The 11,923-nt window shown below is 43.4% G+C and overlaps 2 protein-coding genes across 4 annotated transcripts in view; both read left to right on the forward strand.

Annotated features, from left to right (window-relative positions):
• The window catches only part of TRERF1 (transcriptional regulating factor 1), a 223,193-nt gene extending 218,902 nt beyond the window's left edge, over window positions 1-4,291 (forward strand). Inside the window, exon 18 of the mRNA XM_008062571.2 lies at window positions 955-4,291. Within this exon, the coding sequence (XP_008060762.1) occupies window positions 955-1,279 (325 nt within the window). The 3' untranslated portion in view covers window positions 1,280-4,291. The remainder of the gene's footprint in view (window positions 1-954) is intronic.
• A 5,400-nt stretch (window positions 4,292-9,691) lies between these two features.
• The window catches only part of MRPS10 (mitochondrial ribosomal protein S10), a 13,149-nt gene continuing 10,917 nt past the window's right edge, over window positions 9,692-11,923 (forward strand). For 2 of the 3 annotated variants that reach the window (XM_021714753.1, XM_021714752.1), the window contains exon 1: window positions 9,739-9,791. Coding sequence is in view for 2 of the 3 variants with exons in the window: in XM_021714752.1 (XP_021570427.1) it covers window positions 9,744-9,791 (48 nt within the window). In the remaining variant the exon portion in view is untranslated. Of the gene's footprint in view, window positions 9,792-11,923 lie in introns of all 3 variants that reach the window. The other variant, XM_008062574.1, reaches the window with a different exon arrangement.

Genomic DNA, 11,923 nt, shown 5'->3' on the forward strand with positions numbered 1-11,923 from the left:
CTGAGTGACTGGATTGGAACCAGCAGACCTCTTCCCCTCCGTGAAGCATAGGAATGGGAGAAATGGACTTACTTGTTAGTCTCCTCTGTGCTCTGCTGTCTTCACATCACCACCACCACACAATGAGTGAACCATGGAAGAAATGGGCCCCCAGATTGATCATAAGGCTATTTACTTGACATAATGATGGGACCATCCGGAGCTGACTCTCAGTTATCTTTCACCTACTAATCCTGGAGTAGCAGCGTGGAAGCATCAGCCTGTTTTCCCTGAAAGGAGCCAGTGCCTTCCACTCATTTGGCTCAAAAAGGCTACAACTCCACAATCCACCAGGTGGAGACAAAGGACAGTTTAACAGACAAATTTGTATTTCGTCGTTTTCCGGCTGTCTTTCAGTGGCGTCTATTAATTGATGGGGTCTGGGGCTTGTTTGTTTGTTTCTTTGGTCTTATTTTTATTTTACTTGGGGACTTTCTCTACCAGCAGTCCAGTTAAAACTTTATGGAAAATAGAAATGTTTTCTGTGGCCGGGCTCGGTGGCTCAGCCTGTAATCCCAGCACTTTGGGAGGCCGAGGCGAGTGGATTGCCTGAGCCCACGGGCTCGAGACCAGACTGAGCAACTTGGTGAGACCTCGTCACTACAAAAAAAAAATTGTTTCCTGTGGTTTTCCAGACGAGGAATAGCATCAGGCAAATGTTCACGGGATGCCTCTTGTAGCTGCTGAAATTATATTCACACACAGAACAGTTTTCAGTATGTCCAAGGGGAATTGGGATTTACCAACCCTGTTTGACTCAGCCCTTAGAAATCAGGTTTTTTCCCTTTATGAGCTCAGGAATGATTATAGAGTATCCATGCCATCCCTTTCCATGCACCCCTATTCCCTATAGGACACCTGAATTTCCAGGGACTCAGATCTCCTTCTAAGTTTTATGTGCTTTTTTTTTCGTAGGGTCTTCTTCAAGATTAAAAGCCGAAATGCGCACATGAAAACTCACAGGCAGCAGGAGGAGCAGCAGAGGCAGAAGGCTCAGAAGGCAGCTTTTGCAGCTGAGATGGCAGCCACTATCGAGAGGACTACGGGGCCGGTGGGGGCACCGGGGCTGCTGCCCCTGGACCAGCTGAGTCTGATCAAACCCATCAAGGACGTGGACATCCTCGACGACGATGTTGTCCAGCAGCTAGGGGGCGTCATGGAGGAGGCTGAGGTCGTGGACACTGATTTGCTCTTGGATGATCAAGATTCGGTTTTGCTTCAGGGTGACGCAGAACTATAAAGCCCTGTGTGTTGCTTAGAGACATTGAAAACCCACAGCCTCCGACTTCATTAATCAGGAAACCTGGACTGCCTGCTTGTTTTGTAACCCTTTTAAACTACCTGTTTAAAAAGTGGTCGTTTTATTCAGGTTTAGAGAAAAAAAATCCCATTTCTTTTCCTTTTATTTAAAAAAAAATGTTTTTTGTGGGGGGTTGGGGGGGAATAAATAATTGGCACAACTATCTTTAAGAGGTGTTTCATCTGGGCTGCATTCTCATGAAGTCATTCCCAGCAGGGGACGAAACTGACGTTGATGTTCCACTGCATTCCGATGTCAATCACCCCAAAGCTTGCTGTGAGTGTGTGTGTGAATCAGGCTACCCTCTTCGTGCTGGGGCCTTCGGGCCGTCTTTTCCCACCAGGCATCATTTTTATTCTGTTCTGACCTCATTCTGTAGTTTGCAGTAAGTGTGGCATCTATGCCCTGGTGGGGAGAGGGTAGCTTTCCAGGGACCCTCCTGTTACACGGCCCTCCTCCAGCACACATGTTACGCAAAGTAGTGACCAAGTGGGCAAGTAGGTTCCCTCTGCATTGCCTGTCACTCTTTGGTAGGATGCAGTACTGTATCATTGCAGGCATTCACTCCTAGCTGTGATTTACTAAGGACCTGGTTTCTAGAGCAGGCTCCCCCTCTTCAAGTTCCCCGGGGGCTCGTCAGCTCCACGTTGTGGGTAGCAGAGCTGTGTTTCAGCATGAACAGACTAGAGGCCCTCCTGGAGACAAGTACCCCAACCATGAACATGAAGTTGCCAGGACTGCTTTCGTTTCAGGGTGATGAAGGGCTGGCATTGAAGTACCTGGAATGCCAGGAAATGTTCTTTTGCCCCGCACCCCCCCTCAAAATCAAAAGAGCCTATTCTTTTTTGCAACACTGTCAATGATTATGGAGTCCTGCAATTACTTTGTGCCACTCGGAAGTACTGTGAAACCTCCTTCACTGGGATTTTGCTTAATTCACGTCTGCTGGACTGAAGTTTACCTTAATGCTAGTTATAAGAAATAAAGTTTTCTAACATGTGTGATAGCCAATACAAGACAAATAGCATCGAAGGCCAACAACAATGGCTTCAGATTACCTTGAGCTACAATGTGTGCATTCAAACATGAATGCATTCATTACAAGTCACTTACCAAAGCACTCTAGACTTCTCCGCGCTACATGACTTTGCTCTGCCTCCTCCTGCCTCTATCAGCAGGGTTGCTGTTTGTACTTGAAGGTAATAAAGCGATAATCCTTCAAAAATGCCATTTCGCCCAGGCTTTTGAGCTGAGTCAAACTGAACCATCCCATTGTTAGGGCAGAAATCAGACAGGGACGCAGCCCCAGTGCAGAAAGGATCCTGCTTCTCACAGCTCCCCTTAGGTGTTAACGCTGTGTGACTTCCGAAGCAGGTGTTTCAAGCCTCGCCCCACCCCAGGTACGCTGTGGCTGTCAGGCTGGGCCACTTTGCTGGCATCTTTTAAGTTTGACCCTGCAAAAATATTTGGCACAGCACTCGGAGCCGGCTGTGGCCCACAGCAGCCCTACACAGGCGGTGGCCTCTGAATCTCAGGAAAGCCATGGACAGAAGAAAAATACAAAGATAATTTTCTTTTCCATCATTCTGTTTTCAGAGAAGTCTTAGAGCTTTCCTTCAACTTTTGTTTAGAGAAAAAAGTTTTATCTGATGCTTTTTCGGAAAGGTTATCCTCTCCTCTGTTTTATCTAAGCAGCTTTGAGTTAAGGGCTGTCTGGGCAGTGTGCATCAAGTTTGTGGCAGAACTGTGACTGAAACATTCCAATTGTCATGCCACTGGCTGATCGTCCGTCCTGGCGACGGTTTTCCTCCCCTTACCAGTGTCTCGGGGTGAGTCTAGAATGGTTTTGCTATTGGGTCTATGGAAGCAAACATCCAGAAAAATGTTTATAAAGCAAATGTGTTCCTTCTGTTTGGAGACTTGCCCAGCTGTTCTGGTTTTAAACATTAAAAATAAACTGAGTTGCCATGGCAAAAACAGAACGCACAATTTACTTTTAATTTTCCTTGCAGTATAGCATAGGGATTTCTGACTTGAAATAACCAAAGAACTCCTCCTTAACGAGACAGTTCAGATTCCTGACTTAGTATTTCTTGACTATCAACTTAAAGAATTGACTTCCTAGTAAAATATTGCACTTATTTTTTTTCCGGAAATGGTTCTGCCTGCATGTATGTGTTGTGTTTTAGCTTCCCCCCACCCCAAAAACTTTTCTTCCTAATGGTTAATGTCTTCAACTCGGTTACTGTTTACTATCAGATGGTTTTTCATTAGTGAATTTAGGCCTCTTTGAGAAAGCTTGTATATAAAAAGTTAACAGATATATTTTATGGAAAAACCCATCTTATTTTCAAATATATTTAACTGCTGTTATATTTTATTAGAGGAAGGTTGTACATATTTTCTAGGAGTTCTATTGTAAAGAAAAGTATTTTTGAAAAAAATTAATGTAATAAAAATGAAAACATTTTTAAATAGTGGTTGTGATTGCTTCCTGTTCTGGCTTCGTTATGTTCTGTTCTCAGCAAATGACTTGCATGCCTTCCATATTAGGATGTAATTTGTTCAGGTTTGCACTAATTATAAGTTGACATCATAAGATCTAGTGTGCTTAACTGTATTTTCCCGGAATGCAGTCCCTTGGTCCATATCAGAGCACTATGTATAACATATTCATAATTTTTCTTTTGTAATGTGTGTATTTTTAATAAGAATTTTATGTAACATTTTGGCAAAAAAGAGGACAGTATTTTCTAGTGAATTTTATAATAACATTTTGCTAAAAAATGTTTCTTCCTAGGTCAGTTTTTGTTAAGGTGAACCAAAAGTCTTATTTTACCAGGGGTTTAAAAAAAAAGTTTGAAGCTTGAAAGAAAAAGTTATATTTAAACATCAACTGTAACAAATAAATAAAGATGTTTTATAGATTTGTCCTAAAAAGGTGCATTCCTTTAAAAAAAAAAAAACTGGGCATTCAAAGCTGTTTATTCCCTCCTGAGTGATAAGCATTATTTTAAAAATTATCATAGTACTTTTTCAGAAAGAAAATCAGGAGAAATTCACTTAACAGGCTTCAGCCATTATCCTTCTCAGAAATTTATTATAGTTCCTATAGATAGGCATTCAACAAATAGAGATGTAACCAAATAGACACTGTCATATTTATTTGTGAAAACCGGATTCAATATTGCATCAGCTGCTCTGAAAATAAAATATTATCTTTTTGAGTTTCATTTGGCTTAAATATTTCTTCTTTCTAGCCAGAGATGACTTCTCAACGTTGGGATGCATGCTAATGTACCTGTTAGTTGGTTTCTGTAGACAACAGGTTTAGGTCCGCTAATCAGATTTAATGTTCACGAATGTCCCCCCGCTCCAGAGGCCAGAACGCACATTTCTGCTACTCAAGCACTGGAAGAGCTGCTTGAAGACTTGGCGGTCTCTAAACCACATTAGTCCAATTGCAATTTAGGGGGACTCAGTATTACATACAGGTGTGGTACAGTAAATCCCCCACAAAGTCTATGTCCACCCTGACTTCTTTGCATTTTAAATCTGCATTTCCAAATTGTAATAAGTATGTTCACTTTTTAATGGTCAACAGAGAACTTTGAAGAAATTAAAAATTCTGGATTTTATACAGAATTTGCTTTAAGTGGGGAATGCCTTTTCAAGACTTTAATCTTGGTTCTTTTGGTTTTTTACTTTAATTTTAGCTTTTTTTTTTTCAGTTGGGCATCATACTCTCACCCAGGCTGGAATGCGGTGGCACAATCATGGCTCACCGCCGCTTCAACCTCCTGAGCTCAGGCGATCCTTCCTCCTCAGTCTCCCAAGTAGCTGGGACTACAGGCACACACCGCCATGCCAGCTACTTTTTGGTTTACTGTAGAGAGGATGTCTCACTATGTTACCTAGACTGATCTTGAACTCCTGGACTCAAGCAATTCTCCCGCCTCAGCCTCCCAAAGTGCTGGGATTACAGGTGTGAGCCACCACACCTGGTCTAGCTATCTATTTTAAACAGACATATATCAAATAAAACAACTATTCCTCTAGAAGCAATGTGTATTTAGCCAGTGCTGTAAATTGAAAGCTTCCAAGGGCCCAGGTGTCCAATGAGAAGACTTTTTTCTACTGTTATATTCATTGTCAATCAGTCCTCATGAGCCACTAGGCACTATTCCATTCTGTATTATACACGAGAGTGGGAGATATACTCATGGCTGTACATGATTCCTTCCTGCCAAGGAATTTAACACCTAGAAAGACATGAAGTCTGGGAACAGATCCAGTTCCACCACTGAGAAGAGAAAAGGCCATGCTTTATTAATATTCGGAATCCCCTCACCGTCACACACACACACACACACACACACACACACACACACACACACCCACACACACACACCCCAACTCATGGCAGGTGCTTGGTAACCATTTGTTAATTACCTCTCCAGTCTTCCAGTCTTGCTTCCGTCTGTGTTTAAGAGAAAGAGAGAGTGTGTGTGTAAATAAAACCTCTTTGGAGTTTACCTAAAGCCAATTCTAAATTCCATTTTCTTCCTGTCTACCATCCTTAGCCATAGTCAGCTGCTGAGATGTGCTCTAGGAATGTGGGTGGGTTTTAAGCAAAACATAATTAAGAAGACATTTTAAGAATTGCATAATATATTCCTAAGTGAATTGTAGATGATCTCTGGATTGCAGATATCACATATGAAAGCGTCAAAGGGCTGTTTCCTTTATGTGAGAAAGGGACTCTTTTGAAAAGGGCTGTCTTTAAAATCAGAACACCAGCCTGGGAAATATAGTGAGATCTCATCTCTACAAAAAAAATCAGAAACTTAGCTGGGCATGATGGCACGTGGGAGGCTGAGGCAGAAGGATGACCTAAGTCCAGCAGGTCGAGGCTGCAGTGGTCGTTAGCGTGCCACTGCACTCCAGCCTGGGCAACAGAGTGAGACTTTGACTCAAAAACAAACAAACAAAAACAGAACAACTGGTGCAATCAAAATATTCTTTACCTTAAAAAATATCTTATATATCTATGTTCATTTTTGCCGGGTATAAGAAGGGTTTACTGTATTAGCTATCTAGCATCATTGGCCTCCTGCTCATCTGCATGAGGTCAGATTTGAAAGTTTAGGCTGTAGGAAAGAGACGTATAGTGGATAGGCAAGTTTCAGAGCATTGTCCATGCCCACACACAATCCCAAAGAGCCCTGTCCACAGCCCTATTGTTGGCAAAACCTGGTTGTGCCCCTGACAGTGACTCCTACTTTGCCCCCAGCTAGTTGGACCAGGTTGGTACCTGCTAAGTTAGGCCCATAGGCTGTTTGGTGATACATGATATGGGTTAGCCTAGGAAGATGAGAGGACCAAATCAAATTCCCACATTTGAGAGTACAAATGGAGAAACTTGGTAAGCCAAAAGCAGCAAGCAGTGGCCACGTGACAAGCAGCGATTTGAGGGAATAGGAACTATTTGTAAGCACACAAAGTCTGTTATTTAAAAGTCCACATTTGGCCTCTAAGGCATAGAGAAGGGAGACAACATCCAGCCCCTAAGACTGCTTTAAGCACACTTTTTCAGTTCCAGGAGCAGCCCAGGCCAAACATGTCTTCAAAAATAGACCTTCTTGTCTTGGTGGAGTGGTGAGTGTCTCTATTCCTTTCAACCAAAAGCGACTTAAATACAACTGTGCCTCATTACAGAATCAGCACCAACCCTGCAGGGGAGAAAATTCATGTCTTTTGGTGAGGATCAGATTAGTTAACTTAAGTGAAAGTCATTTGCAAGCTGTAATGTCAATATCTTTATGGTTGCAGAAAGTTCACCCAACAGAGGCCACCCAGAGGAGACAGAGGCAGACTGAGGAGCCCTCGCATAAGTGTCATTTGGACAGACTGATGAAAACTTTAGAAGCAGCAATAAGGTTAGGCATGGTAGCTCATACCTGTAATCCCAGCACTTTGGGTAGCTGAGGCGGGAGGATTGCTTGAGCCCAGGAGTTCAACTGGACAACATAGTGAGATCTTGTCGCTACAAAAATAAAAAAAAACTTAGCTGGGTATAGTGGTGTGTACCTGTAGTCCCAGCTACTTGGGAGGCCGAAGCTTATCTGAGCTTGCGAAGACGAGACTGCGGTGAGCTACAATCATGCCATGGCATTCCAGCCTGGGTGACAGAGTGAGACCCCAACTTGGGGGGGGGGAAGCAGCAACAAAGTTGGAGTGGGGGGAGAGGAGACTGTTGGAAAACCTTATTGGCTGAGAGACACCATCTTGAATGTCACAATTTAGAGAGAAAGCCTGATTCTGAGAAGGACTTTGGACAGCCTGCCAAGGTAGGGCACAGCCAAGTCCAGCAGAAATGTACACAGATGAAGTGTGTTGCTTCCATATGCTGGCGTAGGACCACACTGGACATCTCTGCCACACCTGCACGTGGACTGAATTCTAGTGAACAGTCAGCCTGAGAAGCAGGAAAACTGGTTTCTGCTACTAGATCTTTCATCAATATGTGAGATGTTGGGCAAAACATTCTTCAGAAGGAAGAGAACCCCTTCCTTGGTTCTCTTGCCTTAGAATAGGGTAATACCTACTTGTGGGTAGAAAACAACAATTGTATATTTACACAATACTTGATTTAGATGCGGCAAAATATACTCATAAACTTAATCTTTTTATTTTTAGACTTCTCAACAACCTTGTGAGACAAGTGAGGTAGAAATGATTTCATGTTATAAATAGTGGATGACAGGTATTGTGTATTACACGGCAGGCATTGTACTGAACATCACACAGCAGTATCTCATTTAATCCTCATAGCGACTACTTGAATAGGAACTATTATTAGCATCTCTATTTGATGTAAGAGAAAAACTGAGGCACGGGTGTGGAAGTAACTTGCCCAAAGTCACTTGGCTAAATAATAAACCTGGGATTAGAAACCAGATATCTAACCAGGCTGGGTGGCTCAGCCTGTAATCCCGTGACTTTGGGAGGCTGAGGTGAGTGGATTGCCTGAGCCCGCCGGTCGAGACCCACCTGGGCAACTTGGCAAGACTTCATCTCTACAATAAATTAAAAAACAAAAACAAAAACTAGCCGGGCGTGGTAGCGCGCGCCTGTAGTTCCAGCTACTGGAAGGCTGAGGCGGAAGGATCGCCGGGGCCCAGCAGGTCCAGGCTGCGGTGGCCGGGAGCGGCTACTGCACTCCAGTCTGGGCGACAGAGTGAGACTGCAACTCAAAAAAGAAAAAAAAACTGAAACCAGATATCTTTATTATAAACCTAGAGTTTCCCATTATGCTAAAGTGCATGTGTGAAAACACTTTGGGAAAATAAAACAGGCATTTGCACATACGGAAGGAAATTTTTATTACAGTAAATCCCACTTATAAGTCATTTTTCTTGGAACAAAATTACAGTGGACTTTAATAACTAGACAAACTACTCTTGGCTTGTAATAGGTGAAGGCAGCCATTGTAAACTCCCAATTACTAGAGTAACATAAGGAAATGGATGATTTAGGAAGATCAGCAGGACACTGGTACACAGGATGGATGGAGCAGGAGAATTCCCACTGGAGTGGGGAAGGAAGGCAGGTTTAAGGAACATAACTGGGAACTGGAGTGGGATATGAACTCACTAGTAGTGGTAGACTTGCCTGTCTTTTAATGAAACACAGATTTTGCTAAGATTTTGAAAACTGCAGAACAGGAATATAAATCAATCGTTATTCCACTACCCAGAGATAACTGCTGTCAAAAACATGTTAGATTTTTTTTCCTCCAAACATGTGTTTTGTTATGTTTGCCTCTAACAAAACCGAAACCACACAGGACAAACATGATTTTTTTTTTTTTTTTTTTTTTTTTTTGAGTTGGAGTCTCACTCGGTCGCCCAGACTGGAGTGCAGCGGCCACTCCCGGCCACCGCAGCCTCGACCTGCTGGGCTCCGGCGATCCTTCCGCCTCAGCCTTCCGAGTAGCCGGAATTAGAGGCATGCGCTACCACGCCCGGCTGATTTTTTGATTTGTTGTAGAGAGGAGGTCTCGCTGCCCAGGCGGGTCTCGAACCGGCGGGCTCAGGCAATCCACTCACCTCAGCCTCCCAAAGGCGCGGGATTACAGGCTGAGCCACCGAGCCCGGCGACAAACACGATTTGAAGGGGGAAACATTGATGGGACTTGGTAACTATTGAGGTACGGGATGAAGCAATTTTGTCAAGACAGGGAGTTGGCCATGCGCCGACCGCACCCTCCACAAGCAAGCACTCCCGTCTCTATGGTTGCTCTGTGCCGGAACATGAGGAGGCACTCGCTCCTCTTGCCGAACTCTATGGTCTGAGACCGCCGCGTGACCCCGGAAGCAATCTGTGGGTTCGGGACGGCAAGATGGCGGTGCGGACCGCGTTCGGGGCTGTATACCGGCGCCTCTGGCAGGTACCGGGCGTGCTGGGGAGACTGGGCGGGTCGACGGGGACAATTGCTACCAAATCTCGCTGCCACCCGCTGTTCTGCCCCTCAGGAGTCCTCCCGATATTTGCTCTTCACCTTGGGTCTTTTACAGGAAGGTGACGAGAAAGGGACTGGTTTTCTGTAGAGTTCTTTCATGAGGTTAAACATAAGTGAATGAATCAGGGCAAAGATAAGAACAAGAAGAGTCGTAGAATGTCAGAGCTGGAAAGGATTTTGAATTTCGTGTGGTCCAAAACCCCTGTCTTCACGTTTGCAAAATGAACTGAGTCTCAGAGAAGGCAGGACACTTGCCTCGCGAAAATTAGGGGCTGAGTTTGCTCAAGATGTCAGACACTTCCAGTAGAACATATTTGAATGCCCTCCTGACATCCAAGGATTGTGAGATTTAGGTGATGGTCTCTGAAGACAGAGGAGTGTGGGTCCGCCATCCTCTGCGCGGTTCTTTAGAGGAGAAGCAAAAGCTTAGGCAGCTGTTCTCAAGCTTTTTGGACTCGAGACCACTTTACATTTGGCGTCGAGGATTCCAAGGAGCTTTTGTTTTTGTAAATTTTAACTATCTGTATTTAGCTTTTTAGGAAATAAAGCTGAGAATCCTAAATGCACTTATTATAAGTAACACCAATAAAGTCATTACATGTTCACGAAGTTAACATTTTGTGAAAAATCACAAGTTTCTAAAACAAATTTAGTGAGGATTGTCAGTGTGTTCGCTTTTTGTAAATCTCTTTAATGTATGGCTTAATAGAAAGTAGCCAGATTGTCATATCCGTTTTTTCATTCAGTCTCCTGCTATGGCATACCTCAAGCTGCCACGGGAAAACGTCTCTGAACACTGTGAGAGTGGAAAAGTGGTCAATAACGTCTTAGTATTATTATGAAAATAGTTTGGATTCCGACCCTTTGAAAATGTCTCGAGAATTTCCAGAGGTCCTCAGACCACACTTTGAGAACCACTGTTCTTTTTTTTTTTTTTTTAGTTTAGAAAATATAGCTTATTTGGAAAGTAAATGAGAGAGAAAGAGATAGAAGATTCACCTCTCCTAGAAAAGCTTAGGAAAACATACTTGACCATAGTTCAAAGAAGACATGGCCAGACCAGAGCTGAGTAAAGCAATGACCGAGAACCATTGTTCTTAAGATAATCAGGTAGTGTCGTTGGTCGAAATTTTTGAACTACTGTATTAAGACAGACTTACCTAGACAACCCCCCTTTCCAACCGCCCCACACACACACACCCTCAAAATATTAAAATATAAGATGCCAGCTTTTCAAAGCAGGTTTGTAGAGGGAAGAGCATGACTGGTAAATGTCGTATTCCTTAGACCTGTGCTCCTTATGCACTACTGGATTGTGATGTGACTGGCATAAATGTGAAGAGGGAATTTTCTGTGTGATTATGTGTGAACAATGGCATATATCTTTTACCCTCCTGTATTGTGCCTCATCTTGTATTGTGCCTGTTTTCTTTTTCCCCCTTGATCCATGAAAGAATATGGGAAGTTTTGATTTGTTTCCATCTTGGGTAAAGGGAAGAAGACAATAAACTAAGAATAGGCTTTTAAAACATATTCAAGTGACTATCAGTTGTTTTAATTAAACTTACGCTGAACTGTTATTTTCATCCTCATTGTGTTTTTGAGGTTCCTGTTATGCTTCCACTTTCTCAGGTTACATTTTCTTTTTTTTTTTTTTTTTTTTGAGTTGGAGTCTCACTCCTTCATCCAGGCTGGAGTGCTAGTGGCACGCACACTCATGGCCACCCCAGCATTGAACTTCTGGGCTCCAGTGATCCTTTGGTCTCAACTTTCCAAGTAGCCAGAACTATAGATGTGCGCTACCAAACCCGGCTATTTTTAATTTTTTATTGTAGAGACGAGGTCTCACCAAGTTGCCCAGGCTGGTTTTGAACCCATGGACTGAGGCAATCCACTCACCTTGGCCTCCCAGAGTGCTGGGATTACAGGCTGAGCCACCAAAACCAGCCGGTTACATTTTCAAATCTCAAGAAAGTTTATTGTTAATTTTTTTTTTTTTTTGAGTTGGAGTCTCACTCTGTCGCCCAGACTGGAGTGCAGTGGCCGCTCCTGGCCACCGC

Source organism: Carlito syrichta, unplaced genomic scaffold (assembly GCF_000164805.1).
Source record: "Carlito syrichta isolate Samal-C Ts95f unplaced genomic scaffold, Tarsius_syrichta-2.0.1 Scaffold305755, whole genome shotgun sequence".
In the NCBI taxonomy this organism is placed as follows: domain Eukaryota; kingdom Metazoa; phylum Chordata; class Mammalia; order Primates; family Tarsiidae; genus Carlito; species Carlito syrichta.